The sequence below is a fragment of the Orbicella faveolata genome, unplaced genomic scaffold (assembly GCF_042242905.1).
Source record: "Orbicella faveolata isolate gen_17 unplaced genomic scaffold, um_ofav_v1 contig_1, whole genome shotgun sequence".
Classification (NCBI taxonomy): Eukaryota; Metazoa; Cnidaria; class Anthozoa; order Scleractinia; family Merulinidae; genus Orbicella; species Orbicella faveolata.
In genome coordinates, this window is record NW_028301536.1 from 31884461 (window position 1) to 31906994 (window position 22534).

Sequence of the window (22534 nt, forward strand, 5' to 3'; positions counted from 1 at the left end):
CATGGTAACGGAGAAACGGGAATTCATGTCAGCGGCATCTCATTTCGCGCGGTATTCCAAGCGTGGGCGTCCGCGTGGGCTTCCGCGTGTTTGTTCGCGTGGGCTACCAGCCCCAACCTACGTATTCAAGATTTTCTGATTTTCTGATTTTATTTTTAGACTCATGTTTTTAGTTGAGGTTGTGTTGCTCTTAATGTAAACTGAATTACCGTAATCAAGAATGTTAGTGCAGCTCCTGTGGTGATGGAAGAAAATCAGAGTGACATCGTTTTGTTGACCTGTCGGCTACTGTTTACTATCCGCTCTTTAGAAGGTACAGAAAACTCTAGTTGACCTCACCACTTCCGAACAAGAACATTTTGATCACACCCGCCATGCGAGCCTCACTTTTTTCTAAAAAAAAAAAAGTTTGAAATTCAAACAGCACTGAAATATAACCAAACACCTTATTGTTGACAAATCCACGGTCAGTTCAAAGTTTAGTTGTTACCTCGTATGGTCAGCAACAATTACGGCAGAAAACATTTTATTTTAATCTGAATTTCAATTAATCCACTCATAATTGTTATAAACGCTTTCAAGAGTAGCTTCGGTTAAGTTTTATGGCCTATACAATGTAATTTTTGAAATTTGTTCGGTGATCTTTCTCTCAATAGAAGACCTGCCACGGTGCTGGTACTTCTGCGCTCGTCACCTCAAGTCGTCTTTATGTTTGACTGCCTCGACCAATCACCGTTAAGCACCTTATACAATGATCTACAAAAAGTAGATGAAAGGAAAATGTCTGAGCTTTCCTGATCGACATTCAAAACTTCAAACGATAGCAACTGATGGGGGAAGTGTTTTGCTATAAAAAGCTGCCGCTCTCGCGGAAACTGATCTAATCATTTTCCCGTGTGAACGACGTTGCGTCACCCACCAGCCGAGCTAGTTGTTTTCTGAACGATAAGTTTTGCTTGGTCATCGATTCAGGGATTAAGTCTGGAGGGCTAATTGAACTACGAAAAAAGTTTGGATAACGTTTTGATCTACGCTTTTCATTCTGATCAGTTGAAATCTCCACTATCTTGGCAATAATTAACAAGAACATGGTTTCTACTTGGTCGACTGACATAAGATGGTCTAAGCTTCGCCAATTTGAGTACGGCGAGCCAAACAACCACGCCGGAGAACTGAAAAAAGCTTTGCACACTGCCAGCGACGAAAGCGACGATGAATGGCTGGCTCAGCTCGAAAGAGACTACGCTACAGCGAAGCGAAAACATCGAGCTTATTGGACTTCCCTGGAGCGAGTTCTTGCACTTGCGCTCATAATTTTCATCATTATTACCGTATCTTTAGCTTTTGTTCTGATATATAAACAATATCACATAGCGGTGATATTCGGTAGCAGTGGATACGGTCCAGATATCTGCGAGACCCCAGGATGTGTGGCTGCAACATACAGTATTTTAAATCACGTGGACAAAGCAGTGGACCCCTGCGATGACTTTTACAACTACGCGTGCGGAAACTGGTTCAAGCGCATTTTTATCCCACCGGGTCATTCAAAATGGACCGCTTTTCATCAGGTTTCCGACAACAACCTGATTATTCTGAAGAAGATTCTTCAAAAGGCACACTTTGGTGTTAATGAAACTGCTACGATCTTCAGTAAAGTAAAGGATTATTTCTCAGCTTGCATGAATAAAACCGTGGTCGAAAATCGTGGTGCAGGGCCTCTCAATAAACTTATTCACTTTGTGGGATCTTGGACAATAACCAACGCTTCCGACGTAGGGCCCTGGTCTCCAGAGTCATGGAATTTTGAACAAGCCCTCAGTAGAATTCACAAACTGAAGAGCATGCCTTTGTTTTATATGTTTGTATCGGCGGATGATCGGAACTCGAGTCACAATATCATACAGGTGGGTGTGGTGTACTGCTAGGAATAGAGTATGCGTGTTCTCTAGCAATAGCTTTGCTTTTTCCTTAAATCGCAATCTTTAATTAAATTAGAGGAGGAAAAATGAAAAGTTTTTTTTTACACAGCGGCTAGCTCTCCTTTGAGCGATATGTGGGGGACTCCGTTATCCCTCAAGCTTACATGATAGAGAGTAAAAAGCTTTGAAAAAAAGAGCAATTTTGCTCTTCGCTACTGAAGCGAATGTTGAAAAAGTACAGACGTGGGCCCTAGTGGACCATCGACGGCAGGTTAACATCAAATACTGTATGAAGATAGGTTGAGAAGAATGCAGTCAATAAGGCTGCTTGTAGAGGTCAGCATCAACAATGACGATAAAACAAGAATTTCAGAACTGCTTAGATGTCACGCAGATAACTCCCAAGTTCACTCCTGACGAGGGTTTAGCCCCGACCAAACGATCGCAACATTTCAACGCAACATATCACAACATTGTTGGGTGCAACATGTTGCGCGCGTTTGGCCACCCTGTTGCGACGTGTTGTGACAATTGTATGTTGCTGGCTCAAATTTGACCATTTTCAAACTTGAACCAACAACACACAGCATATCATGACACGTCGCACCAGGGTGGCCAAACGCGCGCTAGCTGCGCCCAACAATGTTGCGTTGAAACGTTGCGATCGTTTGGTCGGGAGTTACCTACACGTCATGTCCGCTCCGCCTCAGCCAACTCATTGAACCACACCGGGGGTTGTACAGCCCCTGAAATGATCCCGACCCCGAAATGATCCCCGTTTTTCTTGTTATCGACCCCGAAACGATCTCCAGTGAAACTTAGGAATGGCAACGAAACATTGGACTATGGATCGCTCCACGATAAAGAAAACTAAAGTCATTTTGGTCTATGTATCGATATGAACAACTAGAAGAGAATAAAAAAATTAAAAAATAAAAGTCGGTAGCGATTTTATGGTAGTATAATTTGTAAAATTATTTTTGAATACCCCTCCCTTTTTAGGTCCAGCAAGCGGGTATCACATTGTCAGACAGAGATTATTACTTTAGAAACGAATCAGACAAGGTAAATATCATCTTAATATAAGTGGTTTATCCACTCTCTTCTTTTTTGCATTTATGTAACATAAAATAACCCGACACGTGCTTATTCTGACACTCGACGCGTTCGCGGTAGATGACTTCAGTAAATTCTTTAATCACTCTTGCTACTTACTAGGTTTACTAGGTTTACTAGGTTGAAAACTTTTTAGCTCAAAAAATGGCAATTACTTGGATGTATGGCAACGCTTTTGGTTGGCATTTGTGAGAACCAGGTTCCATTGAACTCGTGCAACACATTTGGAGATAGAAAACAAACCTTAATGCCACTATAATTACATGTAAAGGAGTTTGGCCGCTTGGCCCCTGTTGTATTATTTTAGTTCAAACTCTAGATAACAAAAAAAAAAAAAAAAAACATTGTAACGACTTCAGTCCATAAAGAAAGCATTGATACAATAGTTCAGTAACTGTATAAAGAAAGAATGACCGAAACTCGAGTTCACAGTCTAGTTGAAAAACTGGGATTCATTGATCATTTAGTTGAATGAGTAAACAATTGTTCTACCCAGTCTTGAGCAATAACGTGTGATTTTAGTCAACTCGGCTTACGGTCTCGTTGTCAAGGTATCCATCGTTTATTGCAAACGCTTTTGGCCATAAACTCTCGGGTGTATTTTGTAGGTCCTGCAAGCGTACAAAGAGTTCATGGTAAAGGTAGGTACACTCTTAGGTGGTGAGGCGAATAGCACACGACACCAGATGGAGGAAGTGTTTCAACTTGAGAAGAAACTTGCAGAGATCTATGAACCGAAAGAACGGCTGAGAGACATGGAGAAGATTTATCACAAGATGACGGTCGCCGAACTTCAACAACTGGCGCCTGCGGTAAGAAGTGTTTTTTGTCAACTGCCCAAAGGTTAGAAAGTCTCCTAACTGCTCTTAGTTGGTTCCAGGCGTTCATTTAGTTGAGATTAAAGAGGAAAGGTCGAAAGGCGGTGAGAGAAAGTGGGGTAGGGGTGTGGGGCGTTTTTCCGCCCTGCTATCCTATCCTGTATGTTCTCTCGCTTTTTATTGCGCTGCTCCTCCACTCACTGAATGGCTGGAACAGGGAAAACCTCTCTGGATACATTTCTCTACGTACTCTTGGGAGATCTTTGCTTAAATTAAGATATTTTTGTCACCAATCTGATTAAGTCATTTATTTTTTTTCCAAGGTGTAAAGCTAGAAACAAGGCTCTGGATAAATCGTAGATCATATGGGCACACCAATCGCTGCTATTGGATAGGCATTCTCAGCTAGCCTTTGTGTAATTTTTTTCACTTCTTAGTTAAGCGGAAAAACACTGGGCATTTATTTGGGTGTATTTGACCTCATTTTACTGTTTTATTTTCTGCTTTATAGATTTCATGGTTGGATTACATGAATGCGATGTTTAGCAGCCCAGTCACACATCAGGAGTCTTTGGTGGTTTATACACCGGAGTACTTGAAAAACATGTCCAACCTCGTCATCAGAACAGATCGAAGGTAACTATCATGGTAGATAGCCTAATCGTGTTGCTAACAATATGAAAACAAACAAATGAACGAACGAGCAAACATTCGATTGGCTCAACAAAGAACAAAGTACAAAGTACTTTCCTGGTCGAGAAGAAGGTAGTTTTATAGGCATACAACTGAACTGAAAAGAACTGGATGTAAACTTGTTAAGAGCGCTGACCAGGCACTCTTGGCAGTGTGTGTTAGGTCAGCTCAATGCCACTTACTGTGGCTCAAAGTATGAACCCCTGTTTTTCCTATTTTACTCGGTCCTACCCACAGACGAAAGAGAGGGGCTATTTTTCTTCGTCTCCGAAACTACGATATTACTGATGTAACCTGTTGGAAAAAAACTAGCAGCTTTTCCTTTTCTTTAACCGGTGTGAGGCACTGTTTTCAAATGATTAGTGCGCTGTACTTTGGGTCAATGAGTCTGGATCAAAGCCCTAGTCGTAGTTACTGTGTTGTGTTCTTGGGCAACACAATTCACTCTCACATTGCGACTCTCAACCCACGTGTACAAATGAGTACCGGCGACTTCAATGCGAGCGCTAACCCTACAATGGACTAGCATCCAGTCTAGGGAGGAGAAGAAATACTTCTACTCGGTTAATGCGACGGAAATCGGAGATAAACGTCTGCCTGATGCCTCACTGCGCCCGAACGCAGACTTTACCTTTAGTGATTTTCATTTTACAGAATCCTGGCCAATTACATGGTGTGGCATCTTATCAAGCCGCTGATAGGAGAGCTGTCCAAACCGTACCGTGATGCATCATTGGAACTGCTGAAAGTGGAGAAGGGGGTGGAAGCTGGAGCCCCGCCCTGGAAAAGCTGTGTCACTAAAACTAACTCAGTCATGGGATTTGCCACAGGTTACCTGTACATAAAGGAACAAGCTGGGAAAAACGCCAAGCAACAGGTCAGAACGTGGGAGAAATTTCTAAACACATTTAGTCGTAAGCTAGAAGTGAGTTTCTTTCCTCCCGAGAAAGATTTTCAACACCCTTCCACGTGAAAAATGTCTAGGGAATCCAGAGGTTAATTAGTGCGGTACGCTTGGCCGTACGCCGATGATTGCCCAAGTGTATGCATGACTGACAATATTGTGCATTTTGTTCTTTTACCAGGCAGAGGAAATGATAGCCGAGATCAAGGACGCATTTAAAACAAACCTACCCCAAGTGAAGTGGATGGATGAGGAAACGAAAACCAAAGCATTGAACAAGGTACAACTCTCTCTTTTTTTCTCCATGGAGTCCACAAATAATGCACGAATTACGAATTCTAAACATACGCGCAACATCTTATCGAATAGATTTATTCTAGCTGCATGATGTTTCTGATGACGTTGTGGCCCCTTTTCACCGTTTTTCTTTAGATTACGGCAACCTTTGACATGATCGGTTATCCAAAGTGGATAGAAGATCCAGAAAAGCTGGATAAATATTATGAAAATGTAAGTAGGGGAAATGGGGCGTGAGTACAGCTTACGTAGGATGTATGCATAATACAATATTCTGTCCAGAAATTTAAACAAAGAAAGGTTTTAACCCATAATTTTACGCTTACTTTAAAGAAACTAGTTAGACAGTTAAGCTATGCACTGATTAAACAATACCCAATTTATACTCATGTTAAATTCGTGAACTTTTAGTGAGGTGACAATGTCATTTGACAACAAGGAACATATTAGTTTGATATGAAATAGAAATTTCATAGAACATATCAGTTTGATACGATCTCGCATCTAGATCCCGGGGGAGGATACATATTCAGAGCATTTAGTTGGAAGCAGATCTTTCTAAATGCGATGAGAGAATGGCGAGATCATCATAATTGCAAATTCATGACAACCAAACAGGCAATGTGAAAATGAACGGAATTTATAGTTTCAAACAGCCTGTTTAACAATTTTTGCCTCATGCTTGCTTACATTTTGATTACGTTTCGTTCTGTTGTTTCTTTGACAGCTTACAATCGGTCCTGATAATAGTTTTGAGAATTACCTGGAAGCCAGAAGATTTTTCCACAACAAGTCTATGAACAGGCGCGGAAAGCCAGTCGACAGACAAGAGTTAGTGTATAATTTATCATCACCATTATCAATTCTTGCTGGTCTCTTTCTTGTGGCCTGGCTAATATGCAAAGGCAATGAGATGAAAAACCCAGGTTCCTCTGGAAGTCATCTTTAATTTATAAAATTTACCTAAATAGGTAAATCTAGGCACTTGACAATTAGGGGAAATTTTATCATCTAAAGAGGTAAATCGCAGTAGGATCACAACTCATGCAGTAAGGCGCACTCTCATTGTCAGTGTTTTTAAATTAACACACGTTCTAATAGTCGATCAAACACCTTTGCTTTTGTTGGCTCGAGAAGAGATGCTCGTATTCCACCACAACTTCAACTGTGGCTACAAGTTCTGCTAGTTCAGACCTGTTCCCAATGCGTTTTTTCTCACCTTGCTGTTGTTTCTTTTATCAGATGGCACATGACTCCAGCCGATGTTAACGCGTACTACAACTCTCCTAACAACTACATAGGTTCGTTACTCTCAAATTCATCTTCACTTGAACTTTAATTTTTAGTTTAGCGACTTCTAAGGTAAAGTCATTTCCTGATTTTACTTTTTCAATTGTCTGTCCAAACAGCTTTCCCGTCGGGAATTCTACAGCGACCGTTCTTTGATCCAGAATTTCCACAGTAAGTCAATTAAACATATATTCACTTAAAGGTGTAACATTATCTTAGTATCTCATTTCTACATCCTGGAATAGATATACTACATGCAGGCAGTTTTTCTTTGAACACGAACTAAACCAAGAAAGCTCTGAAGCCTTTTTTGCATTCGTGATAGGTCGACAATGTAGCCAAGGCATTCATATCTTTCTTCAAGGGCGTCAAAATACAAGAGTGGTAACAATAAAACAATAAGCCAAGCAAGGAAAAGAAGATGGCGACTGGTACATTTATCCATAGTAATTCGTGACGCACAAACGCTTAACAAAACGCAATAATAAAAACGTAGAGAAATTTTTTAAAAGCTTCAAACCTGGCATACAAAATGCCGTTAATAAAGTGACAAATATTGCCAAAATATGGCTTTCTTTGTGCGTAATATAAGGGCTGTGTTAGGTTCGCAAGGTATTGTGGTAAAATGTACAGCCACCAAAATTTTTTTCCTACGGAGGACTGGGAAAGGTTTCTTCTTGCCAGCCAGCACTTTCCTGTCAGTCGATAGATTCCATAATCTTTGAAACTCAGTTTTCCATGCATCGGGAAAAAAGTTTAAATTATGAATTGCTTTCTCAGGTCGGTCAACTATGGAGCAGTCGGCGTGGTAATGGGACATGAATTAACTCATGGATTCGACGATCGAGGTAAATTTTTAGGCATAGAAAGCAACAGTCAATTGGTGGAAAATACCGTTTATCTTAGGTTGGTTGTTTTGATTGTGTGGTCTTGTATGGCATCTTAGAGGGACCTTTCGAGTACGTAAGACACGAACCACAACATCACAAGCAGTGAAAAGCGCTACATGATACCTGAAATGATAGCCAACTACACTTGGTAGGAAGATGTTTGTAAGAATTTATCCAAGTTTCTGCACAACACGAGAAAACGTAACATGCAGATTCCATCAAACATTCTTTACTTAATTTGACAATCAGTTATAGAGCGGTTTTCAATTGAGTGTCGTAAAACCAAAACCAAGGCAATCACAAAGGACACAGACAATCCAGTGAACCAATCAAAACTCGAAGTAATTACATGTAGCAGACACGGAGCGCGGGAAAATGTGTGCGAACGAGTCACGATTGGTTTTGGCTTTACTTCTGATTGGCTGAAAAATTGGCGCGAGTTTTTTCAGCCAATCATGTAGCGTAGTAAGTGCAAAACTAATTACTTTTCGACACTCAAATGAAAACCGCTCTATAACATAAACTTTCCTCACATGTGGAATTTTTTCGCAGGTCGCTTGTTTGACGAGCATGGTAACCTGGCCAGTTGGTGGAACAACCAATCAGTGAGAGCGTTTCAAGAACACGCTTCATGTATGGTGAATCAATATGCCAACTTCAGTGTGGCCGGAATGAACGTAAGTGCTCGACCACAAATTGAACAAACACTTTTAAATAAAACCCTAAGATTGCAGATTTCCGAGACACTACTTTGTTTCTCCCCATTTTAGGTCAATGGAAAACAAACACTTGGGGAGAATATAGCAGATAACGGAGGACTTAAGCTCGCCTACGCCGTAAGTTCACACCTAAATTCGCTTTTGATAGTTTACAAACAAGCCGGGTATTATAAGATAAATTCAATTGCCAAAACAAGATAAAAAAAAATTCTTCTTTGTAGTGACTTTCCGTTTTCTGATTAAAATTATCGCCAATATGAGCCAACATTCTCAGTCAGTCAATATTTTCCTTCTTTCGCCAACCAATCACGAGGTTTTACAACAAATTACAATCGTCTCATTGCAATATTTTGCCTTTTGTGATTGGCTAAATGAGATGATTTTATGCCAATCTTAGATAAAGATAAGAACTTTATTAACGTGCCAAAGTCGCTAGCGTACAATGTATACTAATTGGGGACACCTAACTACGATTACTTATCTAATAATTAATTAGAGAATACTTAATTAATTAGAGAATACTAGCCTCCATAGATATTGATAGGTTGCCTTCTTGTTGACACTCAACAGGCGTACCAGACCTGGGTCGCAAAGAACAACAGAGAATTAAAACTACCGGGCTTGGATTTCACACCAGAACAACTGTTCTTTCTTGGATTTGCGCAGGTGAAGTAATTTTCAATTTCTTCAACTTTGCACCTATCTCTTACAATCATCGCTTTTCGGTGTAGTCAGTGATGACCGACCCACTTTCACCGAAAGCAAGGGTTTAATTTTTATATAACCCTGGTATATATCAGACACACATATCGCTCAGGGGTTAGTGATGATCTCAAACTGGGATAAACTTATCCCAAGGAATTCAAAATGAATATATAGTAGGATATAAGAAGAGAGTGCAGCCGTCAGCAGACGCTAATTAAGAAAAAAATGGACTCTTACATTTCTCGTCTCATTTCTTACATTTAGCATTTGCTTTTTGAACCTTTCAAATATATGAATGAGTCGCAGATCTAGAGAAAGTCACATTAGCCTCTCTGCTTTTCATTCGGGTAGTCTATCCTGGTAGAATTGGAATTTGGAGATGTTGGTTTTTTTCTACCTTAATTTGTTGGAATATTTGCTTCACTTCAGTTTGTTATTTATTTTTTTTTATAACCTTGACCTTCTTTATTCTAGGTTTGGTGTTCAGCAACGTCTGACGAACGTGCCCAGCATGCTTTGCTAACCGATGTTCACAGCCCTGAGAAAGTTAGGTTAGTAGCTCAGTTGACTGAAGTCAAGTCAAATTTGGGAAGAGACTATTACAGTCAAACCAAGTGAAGCGTACCCCTCAAGATTACATTAATGAATTAATTATTTGAATAGTGAACCTGCTAGTCGTTTCAAGAATGCAATAATGAATTGACTATTTGAATATTGAACTTGCTAGTCATTTCAAAAATCAACAGTAAATTGATTTTTTTTTTTAACATTAAACCCATTAGCCGTATTCTTGGAACCACTAGTGGATCCAATTTTCCAATAATAAACTCATTATTGCATTTTTGAACCGACTAACGGGTTCAATATTCAACTGAATGATCAATTCATTAATGTAATCTTGAGGGGTACGCTTCACTTGGTTTAACTGTAAACTTGAGGAGAAAACACGTTTCCTCGTCTTATATATACATAATAATTCAAATTTTTAATTTTTGTATTCCATCATACCACCTCCCAACAAAAGTGATAAAACTGCAAACAGTTTCTGAATATATCTTTAAAAAGTGAAAGTTGAGCTTTAGATAGACACATCTGTATTTATTAACTAAACGCTTCAGATCAAAATATGTAAAATAATTGATTCTAAGAAGTAAATGGGTTTCATCTGATTCAGTTTAACGTTATTTTGTAGAGTTCTGGCAGCAGTCGCCAATTCAAAGGAATTTGCCGAGGCTTTCCAATGTCCAGTGAACAGTTCTATGAACCCTGTCCACAAGTGTCACGTCTGGTGATGGATTAAGACAATAAACAAAACAAACAAAATAGTATCTTTAAGCTATGTTGAGCTATATTTAGAAACGGCAGGAAATTTTTCTTATTCTGCGTTGCTTATTTAAGAACAGCTAGGACATTGATTTTTAACAAAAGCCACAAACGATTCTAGTGACGAAGTCGGAGTCGGAGTCGGGGTCGGAATCGTAGTCGGAGTCGCAAGAGATAGCTTACGAATTAGTGAAAATCGAAAATCGGAGTCATAAGCGGAGTCATAAGCCCGACGGAATCGGAGCCGGAAGAATCTGAAAGCATCCATTTCGTCAGATTCCGTTTACGACTCTGTCAATTACGATCTCGGAAAACTAGTAGATTGTCGGAGTCGGAAGCAAAAGCGGAGAACCAACCAATCACAAGGTGCTGAATCGAGCATTGTAATTGATTTATTTTTCTGCTTCTGCTTCCGACTCCGACGATCTAGTTTTCACGAGATCATAAGCGACGGAGCCGTAAGTAGAATCGGTGTTCTGCGTCCGACTCGGTTTAATTTCCATTAGGTCGTATTCTGTCGTATTGCTCTACGCTTCTGATCACGACTTCGTCGCGAGCGAAAACCAGCCTTTAGCAATGACTAAAACTGTATACTGAACAATGGGGTTTTAAAAAATTCAGAATTACAAAGACAGTGCAGAGAAAACGTGAATCAAAATCATGATAGCGGAATATGATAATAACCTCCAGCTCGTATTTTGTAACTGTAATCTATCACTGAATAATGCAATCTGAGAAATCTATTCTCTACTCTTGCGCACTATGGAAACGCACCGTTCTGTTGGTTTCCACTCTCTGATAATGGGTCTTCATTTCTGTTTTTGTATGTTTTAAGACCTGCGTTTGCCATACTGGCTGACTTGGTTTCTGATTGGCCAAACAATTGAAATGTCCGACGACAGAGTTACTTTAGGCTCGATTTCCGTCGCTTACTCGAGTCCAGTCTACGCTCCTCCCAGAGAGAGTTTGGGGGAGGAGCGCGGACTCCTTTCTCAAACAGCGGCTGGTAATCGAGCCTAGAGTCACTTACTTACATGGATTCATAACTTTGATTCGAACGATGGTGGATTTAGCTTTTCAGCCAATAAGTTTTATTCGTATTCCCGGACCGCTATTATGGACACTGAAAAACTGTATTTATATCTGAGCTAAAAAACGTGTCTTATCCACTCCAGAACAGAAATCTGATTAATCGTAATACACTACGGCGAGTGAGCTTTGCTGTAACGGGGTTGCCTACGAGTAGAGTAGGGTGACAAACATTTTGTTATTATAAACATTAAGAAAATCTCTAACATTCGTAAGTGCAGTGGGTTAATATAGCAACGAAGGATTAATATTTAAAATGTCGTGATAAGTTTTTTTCGTCGAAAAGAACGCCAATTGGAGATGTTAAAGACACTGGTTCAAAAGGTATTTTTCTTAAAATAGCTTTAATATAATAAAAGTAATTGTATTTAACTGATACAGGTATTTTTTAGACTAGGGGGTAAGTTCAGTAGTGTCTTAATTCAAATGAACATGAGGACTTTTTGTGAGTTTTAAGATATCAAAGTTGGTTCACTCTAAAATCAGCTTCAAGAGGACTAGTTATAATTGTGGTCGAAGTATGTCGCATAGAAAAGAAAAATATGACAAACGGGTTCACTATTGAAATCAAATGCACTAAAAAAAATATACTAATTATATTACGTCTAATATTATATTATAAAAATAAGCAATGCCCGTGCTATCACGTCTTTTAAAAATAGGGAAAAGTTTATAAATAGATATTAGATAGTGGTTTCAAAGAAGGCTTTTTCTGGTACAATAAATGTTAACCTTTAAGATCCTAGGTTTTACCTGGTTAGCCCCGAAATGTTCTTATATGTGCGGTATCTACCTTCAATTAAGGTAATTTATTTTCTAACTAAGAACCTGTTTCAGTTTTCAGGCTCGACAGGTTCTTTTAAGTTAGTGATTAAAATCATACGACATTAGTCGCCAACAAAACAAAATTTCGTCCATAATCGATCCATAACCATTTTTCGAACCTAGTCCTTGAGGCTTTCTTTAAGAGCTACAAATATTAAAGCTTATAAAATACTTCTTAAAGCTTATAAAATACATACAAAACTTGTATTTAATCTACGTATTTAATCTTAAAACTGACAAAGAATTGCAGAATAAAACTTATCATCAGATTGCTTTCACGTTTTCTGTTTACTCTGAGGCCTGATCATGTAAAATGGGTTACATTTTGGAACACATTTTATTAGTATTTCCGATTCAAAGTTTTAACTTACGGTATGTTATGTTAATCATCTCAAAGCTATGAATTCAGAAATTCACTGATTACAAATTGTTAATTTGTGATCTCGACATTAAATAGCTAAATCATTTGCCATAAGGTTCATTTGAAGAGAGCTACACTAGTCAAGTTCAATTAACGAGTCAAATTTTGTATTACACTTTTCCTTTTTCATGATAGCGTTTGACTACAATTGTTGAAAAAAATATTATCAGTTAGGTTTTAAACGAAACAATAGGGAGTTTACGAAACCACGACGGCGACGCCGAGGACAACATCAATTAAAAAATGAAGTTATACTTTACCTACGAATCTCGCAATACTGTAAAGTCATTTACTTTGTTGATCACTCTCGAACACAGCGATAAATTTGAAATAAAATTTAAAAAAAGCCGTCGTGGTTCACGTTCTCCAGACAACGCAGAATTTGATCATTTCACGATGATGTCTTGCAGAGGACGGCAATGAAATGTACCAAGAATTATAATAAAGTTTCCGTATAACGCGCGCTCTGATTGGCTGAAACAGCGTGCTTTATCAGAGAACAGAGCACGGGTTGATGACGGTAAGTTGGCTTCCAAAATTTTGCTTCGGAATTTTGACAAATTTGACCCAAATTAAACATCCCCTGTGACTCAGACAAACGCACTGGAAGCGAGCTATTTTTCTGCAGTAAATATGGCTCACAGAGACCATTGTTAGCAACAGTAGTGTTAAAACTGTACTAAAATAACAAGTTTTGCTAGATTCCCGCCGACAAAACATGTACAGCTGCAGCGATATAAACAAATTCTCAACCTAAACAGTGCTTCGATAAAGACATTATATTTGTTACGAAGGCAGAAATTATACTAAGAAGTAAAACAACGACCGAAAACAACAATTGAACTGTCTCTGTTTATGATGAGAAGCTTTATTTTTGCAAATTTACAATTACAAATGCTCATTTGCTCAAACAACACTTACATGCAGTGTAGTAACGCTCGTTCTCCGGTCATCTCAGCGAAGTAAACCGACGAGTGGTCAGTGCAAAACTTGCTCTGATATTCTCTTCTGTGCTCGGAGTAGAACCAGTGGGAGCCGTTTAGTCTTTCTAACTTTACGCTAGTTCGGGCAATCTTGCTGCATGCGGCTACAAGCCGTAAATAACTGTAGCTCCTTTCAAATTCAACTCGGCATTTCGCATTTTCATCTACAAGCTTTGGGCTCCGCGTTTCGTAATTTTCACTGGAAAAGTGCTCGTTTTCATGGGCCACAATACGGCCGGATTCCTCTGGACTATAAACCTTTACCTGCCTTTAGATCCGTATTTAAAAATTAACTTAAAAGCGAACTTTGAAGGCATCGTTTTTCTCTCGAAGGTCGCTCAAGCTACTCGAAACTGAAAGCTTAGCTGAAGTCCAGTTTGTGATTGACAGCTGTCGCTTCGTTAGCCAATCAAATTATTTGAACAATTCTAACAAGGATTGTGATTGGATTTTAGCGTGCTTTATCAGAGAACAGTGCACGGCTGACGCCACTTTTGCTCGTTTGGAAAATAAAGTTTGGTTTGAAAATTCAGCCGAATGCGTGGGGAAATCATCTGATTCTTTATCATAAAACAAATAAAGAAGCCTCGACTGTGCTCTGTTCTGTTGTAAAGCACGCAGGAAGCGGTAGAGCACTCAAGAAGTAGGGAAAAACACTCGACTACGTCTCGTGTTTTCCCCTACACTTCTTTCGTGCTCTACCGCTTCCTGCGTACTTTACAACAGAACAGAGCACAGTCGAGGCTTCTTTATTTGTTAATTATAACGCACGTGCACAGCCATTGTACTGTTCATTAATTCTTTTGTTCAGTGACGTTTCCGTTTCCGTTTCCGTTGTGGTTTCGTAAACTCTCTAAATTTCCACTGCAGACGCGTCACAAAGCCAATATTTGCATTTTGAAACAATGAGGAAGGCAAAAATTACCGGTATTCCTTGTTGGGCGTCGCCATCTAGCGTGTTCTCCATAAAACCCGTAAACGGAAAAGGGAAAAACTAAGGAAAAAAAGTCTGGATATGATTATTCTAATCAGTGAAATAAAGCAATGTCCTTCACTAATTTGACTGCGGATAGAATCGGTTGGAATCTATATTTTTCTTGTGTTGGCGACCTCTGGATGCAACAAGATGGGGCTCAATTGGCCGCGAAATGGTAATATTTTCATTCTTCACATTCCTTTTCACAGTGTTACGTCGAAATGGAGCTTCTGCTTCAGTTGTGTGTAATTAATAGAGGTCGGAATTTGTGAGGAAACGTAATGGATGCTGAGTAATATGTACTTATTGAATGAGTGAGAGGGCCGGACGGAAAAATATTCAGCTCGAGGACAGGACGTGCGGACTGAGCGCAGCGAGGTCTGCACGTCCTGACCGAGAGCCAAATATCTTCCCGTCCTGCCCGACCTAACTCAGTCAATAAGCATTTTATCATATGACCACTTAATGTTGAAACTCTGTTAGAACCTAGGCTCGATTTCCAGCCGTTTTGTGAGTCCTTACCAAGTAATTCGTGCCATTACGAATTCCCGCGGTGACACGTAAACAGACATTTGGATAGCTGAGTGAAACGCCTCATTTGAAATTTTCAATTTTGTTTGCTCTGAAAGAACTGGTAGAGGAAGAAGATTCACGCTTATCGATCCGCCGTTTTGGAAAATTGCTGCTCTAGTGCAGTTTAGTGATATGAAATAAATTTCTCAAGGGGAAACCGTTTAGATGGATTTTTTTCTGGAACAGAACTGAGTGTTGTTTCAAGAAAATAGCGAAGAGAGCACAGGGCTCAGCAAAAAGAGCTAGAATTATTTCCAGATATCCCAAAATTTTCTAAATATCTTAATACTTTCTAAATATCCCATAAAATATTCGGATATTTGTGGAAAGAGAGTATTTATGTGGGAGATCTGTTTACACTTTTCAAAACAAACTTTGACAGTTTCTGAACGCATTACATTACTAGTTACTAAAGTGCAGTTTTCAACATATCACTTTGCAATGAATTAATAATTCATATATTTTTCGTGCAATCGATGGAAAACAGATGTTGTGGAATGAAGATCAGATAAGACTTCATTGCTATGATGTAACGTCACTGACCCATGCCAAGAGTAACGAGGGCTCAGTTTAGTTGGACTCTGAAGAAAGATTTTCCCTTCAAACAACAGAAAAGCATATTGTTCTTTCGAAGCAACGACTGGTTTTATGCCCTCCTTGATTTCATTCTAATCTGAGCAATGTTTGTTTTGACTCAGTCTTTCGATAGTCATACAGGAAAACGCCGCATCGCCGGCATTATCGAAATCTAGATCAATTTTGGCCAAATAACTTTGATTTCTATTGAGATTGGTTTTCGATAATTTGCCATGTGAAATGTTCTTCTAGTCAGTATAATCTACGAGCTCCAATGCAATGTTATTTTCCTTTTGCCTTTCTAAGATAAGGTGACACAACACATTTTTTTCAATTTTTGTATGTTTTAGCACTTCGTAATTAGGCCCTTCTTAGTGCTTTACTTCAAGCTTTTGCTTTAATTCCTTTATATTGTAAATAATTCTGAACACACTCAACGCGTCACTTATACCAGTTTGGTTTTAGCCGCAGTTTTTTTGTCTGATTTGACTTTCTGCCGTAACTTTTTTATCATACGTTTTCTTTTCGCAATTGGTCTCAAAATTTGTTTTTAACTTCATTTTCACAAGCAAAAAATCCGAGATCTAAGGTAAACCGCCAATTTTAATTATATAACCTCGAGCGAAATGTAATATCGTCAAAAATAAAAATAATCAATGTGGTGAAATATCTAGAGAGATTTTTCTGACTTTCCTTCATGTTCAATAATTGTTACTAATTTTACGTTGTCTCTGCCCCTTTTAAGGCATGTGAAATCGAAATAACATGGTCACCGCCGCCGAATTCGAAGTCAAGCCAACATTGACAGGCTAAATCTTAAAGATTCAAGTAATAGGCACTTAAAATAATGCTTTTACCAACCAGATGTTTGCAGCGTGTTCACCAACCAATGATGAAACAATCGTGGATTTTGACGGGTTTCCAAGTTTATAATGAAATAAATGCGATCATCGGCTGCGATTTCGTAATTCTAAAATATTCGTGAACTGGTTTTCTCAGACTGATTTTGGTATTGTAGATCGAGGTTTCCTCCTGTATGCGTGGAAAAAAGAATAAATGATATTTTTGTCGCGCGACCGAGTGCTTACCCCGAATACATTTATTTCAGATCCGGAAGCGACAATCACACCCTCAAATTGTCTTCACTTATCAATTTTAATTTGACAGCTTTAAATTGCTGTTGGTTCGGAACGTTTCAAAGTCCGCAATGTATAAACATTGTGTCAATGTGTTTTTTCGGGAATTATAATTTTTTCTCTCAAGCTGTCAACTCGAAACTCTGCTGAACAATCAATCAATAGGAAAGATTCCTTCCTGACGCGATCCTCGTCACAGTTATGGCCTTCGCGTGCAAATTTATGCCCGTGGTAAGTCAAAACAATTTTTGCTGCAATTTCAAAGACGTAAACGTGCGCAATATTCTTGGCCGGAATATTGTAGCTTTGGCATAGAACAATAAGTATAAGTCCATTTAAAGCAATGTTAAACCACACCAGACGAACGAATACTTTTTTTAATTTTTAGTGTAGCGAGGTGACGAATTGGCTGACATGACTGGACAAATTTACTGACTTCAGTCTCAAAGTTTGTATTGTAAATTTTAACTGGACTTGGTTTGTTTGGATTTGGGAATAATTTTCCTCTAAATTAATTGTAAAGTAAAGGAAAGCCTAGTCTAGTCACTACCCTTTCGAAGATTTTTCTTGCTATAAAATTGGCATTTTTGCGAAGAACAACGTTTTAAGGTAGTAGATACCCGCAAAATCATAAAAAAGTTATCATTCTGAAAGAAACTTATTTGCAGCTACAAACCCTCCCCAATATCTAAATTTTTTATGTCTGAGCTTATTTTTTGCTTTTCTTATCCTGCGCACTTTAAAAATAATAAAATCTAAAGGGCCCTCAATTGTATATTTTTGTTTATTTCTCGTTTCTATGGTAACCAGCTAGCATACGCGTTGTTTTTTGTCAATTTTCGAGGTCAAAACGCACCCCGAAAGACCCAAACCCGATTTCGTTGTTCCAGGGCGCCTGGGACTTCTTTGTATACCGTGAGGAGACTGGAACCAAGTTTACACGAAGCGTGAAGTTCTCCGAAACGTGGAACTCAATATTTCGAAAGTGTGAAAATATATTTAGCTTTCTCTCGCCTTGAAGACAGTTTTTGCTCGCTTTTTCGAAGACTTTCGCTTAGAAATGCCAAGAACTAAATTTCGATCGCTTAGAAGATCGGTTACGCGGGGAAAACGTTCACGGAAACCTAAAGACGAACCTAACTCGAAGAAAGAGAAAACTCCCTCCGCGAAGAAGCTTCGCTTGGAAGATGACAGTTCGTCTCAGGCATCGAGCAAGGAGTCCTACAACAGGTCAAATGGATATCGATTCCAGGATGTCGACATTCTAAGGCGAGTTATTTTAGCCTGTGCTGTTTGTAAAGAGTGTTTTCAAGGAACTTTGCAACTGTTTGAAGAGGTTAGTGGTTGTGGCTTGGCGAGAACTCTCGTGTTGCAATGCTCAAACAATGATTGCAAAACTTTCACGGAGCTTCCAACATCTGAGAGGATTATTCGAGGGAAATCCCATTTCTATGATGTGAATAGAAGATCAGCTTCTATTCACATTTGGAACCACTATGCCTCAACTGAAGACACTCCACTTCATGACTACTGTCCTGAAGGGCCTGATTCATGGTACAAATGGGAGTGTGATCAGGCAAATGGCACCAACACATTCAGCCCAAAGAATGTGGCCCCTGCTGTGATGCAAGAGATTCTTCCCACATTTGAGGCTTTGTGGGACAGAAACCTTCGCCAAAGTGTATTGGAAGGCCTCTCACAGAACAACAATGAGGCCCTAAATCACCTTGTTTGGGACATCAGTCCAAAAAAACTCTTTGCTGGTCCTGAGACAGTGTTGACAGCTTGCGCTATTGCTGTTTGCCTCTTCAATGGGGTGTTAGAGCAGTCCAAACAATGCTAAGAGGGCTCAACCTGGCGGTTGGGGAGCACTGCAAGTCTGGTCTGACAGCCATTGATAAACAGAGACTCTGTGCACCTGCAGAAAAGTCCTCAGAGGCAACAAAACAACAGTACCAAATTCGTCGCAGTCAGTGAAAAAGCCGCAGTGAAAGGAATGAGGAGCAGGAGGGGCCAACATATGAGCCTGGGGCTTTTGGACTTTAATTTTTCACTTCGAACATTATTTAGATACTTTTTTATTAAGGTCTAAATAACATTTACCTGCTGAGAATGTCTCAAATGTATTTCATTATTCAAAAATGTAGTAAAATCTGGGGATGAAAAAGTTACGTTTTTTGAGGTTATGCAATTTAGGGGCAGGTCGTTTGAGAGAACGAATTGTCCAATTCTCACCAAATTTGGTAGGGGTGTGTATTTTTGCCTGTAGAATGCAATGATGTAGTTTTTGAAGCCATACAGGTGAAACATAGATCATTAAATGAGTGCCAAACTGGAAAAAAGTTTTCTTTTATGTTTGCTTGTTTCCATGGAAACAGAACCCCCCCAGAAGCTGGTGAAAAGTAGGTCATTGCATTCTACCATGTCTCCTGCATTTGCGACGAAAATTTGACCCAATTGGGACAGGTTTTGAAGGAGATTGACCTGCCCCAAAATTGTAGCTAATTCACAGTAGGGGTCCTAGTCAACACCCCTTAGCTCGGCCAGGATTTGACGAAACCTCTTAAAACTTATTGTCAGAGGTAGCTGAAGACTTAAAGTCTTAATGTAGCATAAGTTATGATTAAATATGGTTTTCAGTGGTCATACTTTCTGGACTCCAGTTTTGACAAAATTTGGCCATTTTTGCGGGTATCTACTACCTTAATTTCAAATATTCCGCAGTTCTTTATTTCTGGCCGTGGGAGATTTATTTGATCCAAAAAAAGACGACTCGGGAATCTATCAAATACTTAAAAATTCATCTAAGAGTGTTATTCACAAGAAAATTGAAATTAAATGCCTCGACTTGTCGGTTAGGCGACAAGAAATCAAAATAAGTTGTGGGTTTTTCTTACTCTAGATTAAAGAATATTTGTTTTTCAATTTTCCATTTCTGTTATTAGCTCAGGCGTTTCAAAGAACACCTAAAAAACGACGGCATCGATCAAGGTTTTCAGCCTGTTTTTGTATTTCCCTAATTGAAATGATGAGCTTTTTCTTTTAGAAAAATTTATACTTAAAGCTCTTACACAAGTGACAGCTGTAATAGCCGATAATTAAAGTCAGTGACACTTCCTATTGTTAAACATGACGTAGTTACACGGCTATTGGTCGAACTGAAGTTGCATTAGTTTTGTATCATTTGTGTTTTAATGCTACCATAGTTGGTAGAGAATGCGAACTCATCTTCCGATCAGTTTTAATTTAACGAGCATTTTGGAAGTAATCTTAAGGCGCCTGTTGGGAAAAGAGGAGATTATTCCGATCCAGCGGTTCAAAAATTGCATTAAATGTGTTTTTTCTATGATATACGATTTTGCCGATAATGTAAGAGATGGCCGGTAATTGTTTCCCTTCTTTTGATAAGTTACGACCCGTAAGGGCCATAACGTGAATGAAAATGAATCAAACTCAGCATTGATAGACCGCCAGAAAAAGAGCGGAGGAAAATGCCAATAAAAAAATGATCCTAAATTGTGACAAAGTGCGTGCCAATCAGTCGTTGCGATTTCCTAGCATGCTCAGGAAATTACTTGCACTTCACCAAAAGAAGTGAAAAATTCAAATTGTTACTATGTTTTTTCTTTTAATTTATCGGAGCTCATAATATAATTTATTACAACACTATTAAGCACTATGTTCTTGGTCTGGTTTTCTTTCCCTGTGCTCTCTTTTAATTTTTAATAAAAATAACTTTAAATAGCTAGTAGGGGCTAATTAAAAAACTTAATAGGTTTTTCAGCCTCAAGGTTCTTTTCTTTTATAATAATAACTTTCCATCTATCCTATTAATCGACTTCTAATGTACTAAATATCTTCCATGTAAATGTTTCTTTCGAGCCAATAAAAATTATTGTTATTGTAATAAAGACATTGTAACGAAATTTTAGTGTTGTTAATATGTCCTGAGACAACCTCTCTGGTATATCGTAGTATTTCAAAATCCTTCGAGTCTCATATCTCTTGGAGTTTCGCTTTCCCTGTCACAAATAAGCTATCTGTTGGTGTTCACGTGTTTTTCTTTTTGTAGCAATGTTTTGGCACCAATCGTGGCACGAGAGCTAAAAACGAATCCACGCAATGTTCGGTCAGCGGAGAGGGCTTAACCTTAGCAGTTGTTGGCGAACCAGCAAAGTTTATCCTGCGTACTTCAGGTCCAGACCTCCTCTTCTTAGAGCTCCAAATTACTCGAATCGTCAAGAAAGGAAATGAGACTCTAATTCATCTCACGGAGCCAATCCCTGTCGAGTACGAATGCTTGGGAGAGAATCTACATAGCGTGTGCTATTATCCTAAAGAAGAAGGCGAATATCACGTGGCTGTCACGTGGAAGGGCACCCACGTCTCTGGAAGTCCGTTTGTTGCAAAGGTAGTTAAACGTGAAGCAGTAAAAATCAGTGTTGAGCTGGAACAGAGGGAAAACAAGGAAGAGGTGTGGCAATTGAGAGATGACGTCAAGTCGTCAAGGCGACAGAGGGGTAACAGAGTTTGACCACGCATGCGCGTTTGGTATCCAGTGTGTTAGTGAGAAGCTGTTGATGAGAAGGAACACAATGAACTCATGTTGGTTAAAACGTTTGTAATCGGCAATGGAACCGCTGTTTTCGGCGACCAAGGGAAGGAAACGTGGATGAACTTTGCAAAAGTGGTATTATACCCTGTTGGCTCCCGTTTATTCCAACGTGAACAAGCCTATTATCCAAGCTCAAACTGAAAATCATCTTCTTATTGGCTCTTTTTTTTTTTAATTTTAAATGCATTGAAATTTAAAGGGAAATAAGTATTTAACCCCATGTTATCCAACTTCGAGAACAAGTCACGTTTATGATTCATAGAAGTTTCCTTGGCTGGAACATTTTGGTTGCGTATTTCATCAAAGAACTGCTTTTCTGTCAAAACCCCCCAATTATGAACATTAAACTGGTACCTTCACCACACTTTACTTGAATATTGGAATTATGTGTCTTTATTTTAACATCAAAATCTGAAAGAATGGACTGGGGCTCCGGACTAGGGACTGGGAACAGGAGACTGGGGAAGTCGGGAAACCGCGGAACTCAAGGGAAAAAAAAAACCAAAGAAGGTAGAGAAGCTTCCAGTGTAATTCCTCAAGAGCATGTATTGTGGTTATATTGCAGAATTCTTTTTACAGGAAAGGCGCGGAAAAGGTGTGTTAGCTTTCAAAATGAAAAAGTGAAGAGTTTCCAAACGTTTTCTCTCTTGCACCTGTAAAGCT

The 22534-nt window shown here is 39.0% G+C and overlaps 2 protein-coding genes across 2 annotated transcripts; both read left to right on the forward strand.

Moving 5' to 3' along the window:
* Positions 1-2: 2 nt before the first annotated feature.
* On the forward strand, positions 3-12864 carry LOC110047108 (endothelin-converting enzyme homolog). Its single transcript, XM_020752841.2, has 16 exons — positions 3-1907; positions 2925-2987; positions 3647-3850; positions 4368-4492; positions 5204-5426; positions 5635-5733; positions 5886-5963; positions 6478-6581; positions 6993-7051; positions 7160-7211; positions 7821-7888; positions 8483-8607; positions 8701-8766; positions 9220-9315; positions 9829-9905; positions 10547-12864. The coding sequence occupies exons 1-16, from the start codon at positions 1089-1091 to the stop codon at positions 10644-10646; spliced, it is 2358 nt and encodes a 785-aa protein (XP_020608500.2). The 5' UTR covers positions 3-1088; the 3' UTR covers positions 10647-12864.
* Positions 12865-17341: 4477 nt separating this feature from the next.
* Positions 17342-22380, forward strand: LOC110047114 (filamin-B-like). The gene is made up of 2 exons (XM_020752853.2): positions 17342-17487; positions 21329-22380. The coding sequence occupies exons 1-2, from the start codon at positions 17458-17460 to the stop codon at positions 21788-21790; spliced, it is 492 nt and encodes a 163-aa protein (XP_020608512.2). The 5' UTR covers positions 17342-17457; the 3' UTR covers positions 21791-22380.
* The last annotated feature ends 154 nt before the right edge of the window (positions 22381-22534 follow it).

Excerpts from the sequence above, each read along its gene's own strand:
- LOC110047108 (XM_020752841.2), top strand. The coding sequence starts at position 1,089 with ATGGTTTCTACTTGGTCGACTGACATAAGATGGTCTAAGCTTCGCCAA. Across the intron at positions 2,988-3,646 it reads TTAGAAACGAATCAGACAAG|GTCCTGCAAGCGTACAAAGA; the intron begins GTAAATATCATC and ends TGTATTTTGTAG. Across the intron at positions 9,906-10,546 it reads CACAGCCCTGAGAAAGTTAG|AGTTCTGGCAGCAGTCGCCA; the intron begins GTTAGTAGCTCA and ends GTTATTTTGTAG.
- LOC110047114 (XM_020752853.2), top strand. The coding sequence starts at position 17,458 with ATGGCCTTCGCGTGCAAATTTATGCCCGTG. Across the intron at positions 17,488-21,328 it reads CGTGCAAATTTATGCCCGTG|CAATGTTTTGGCACCAATCG; the intron begins GTAAGTCAAAAC and ends TTCTTTTTGTAG.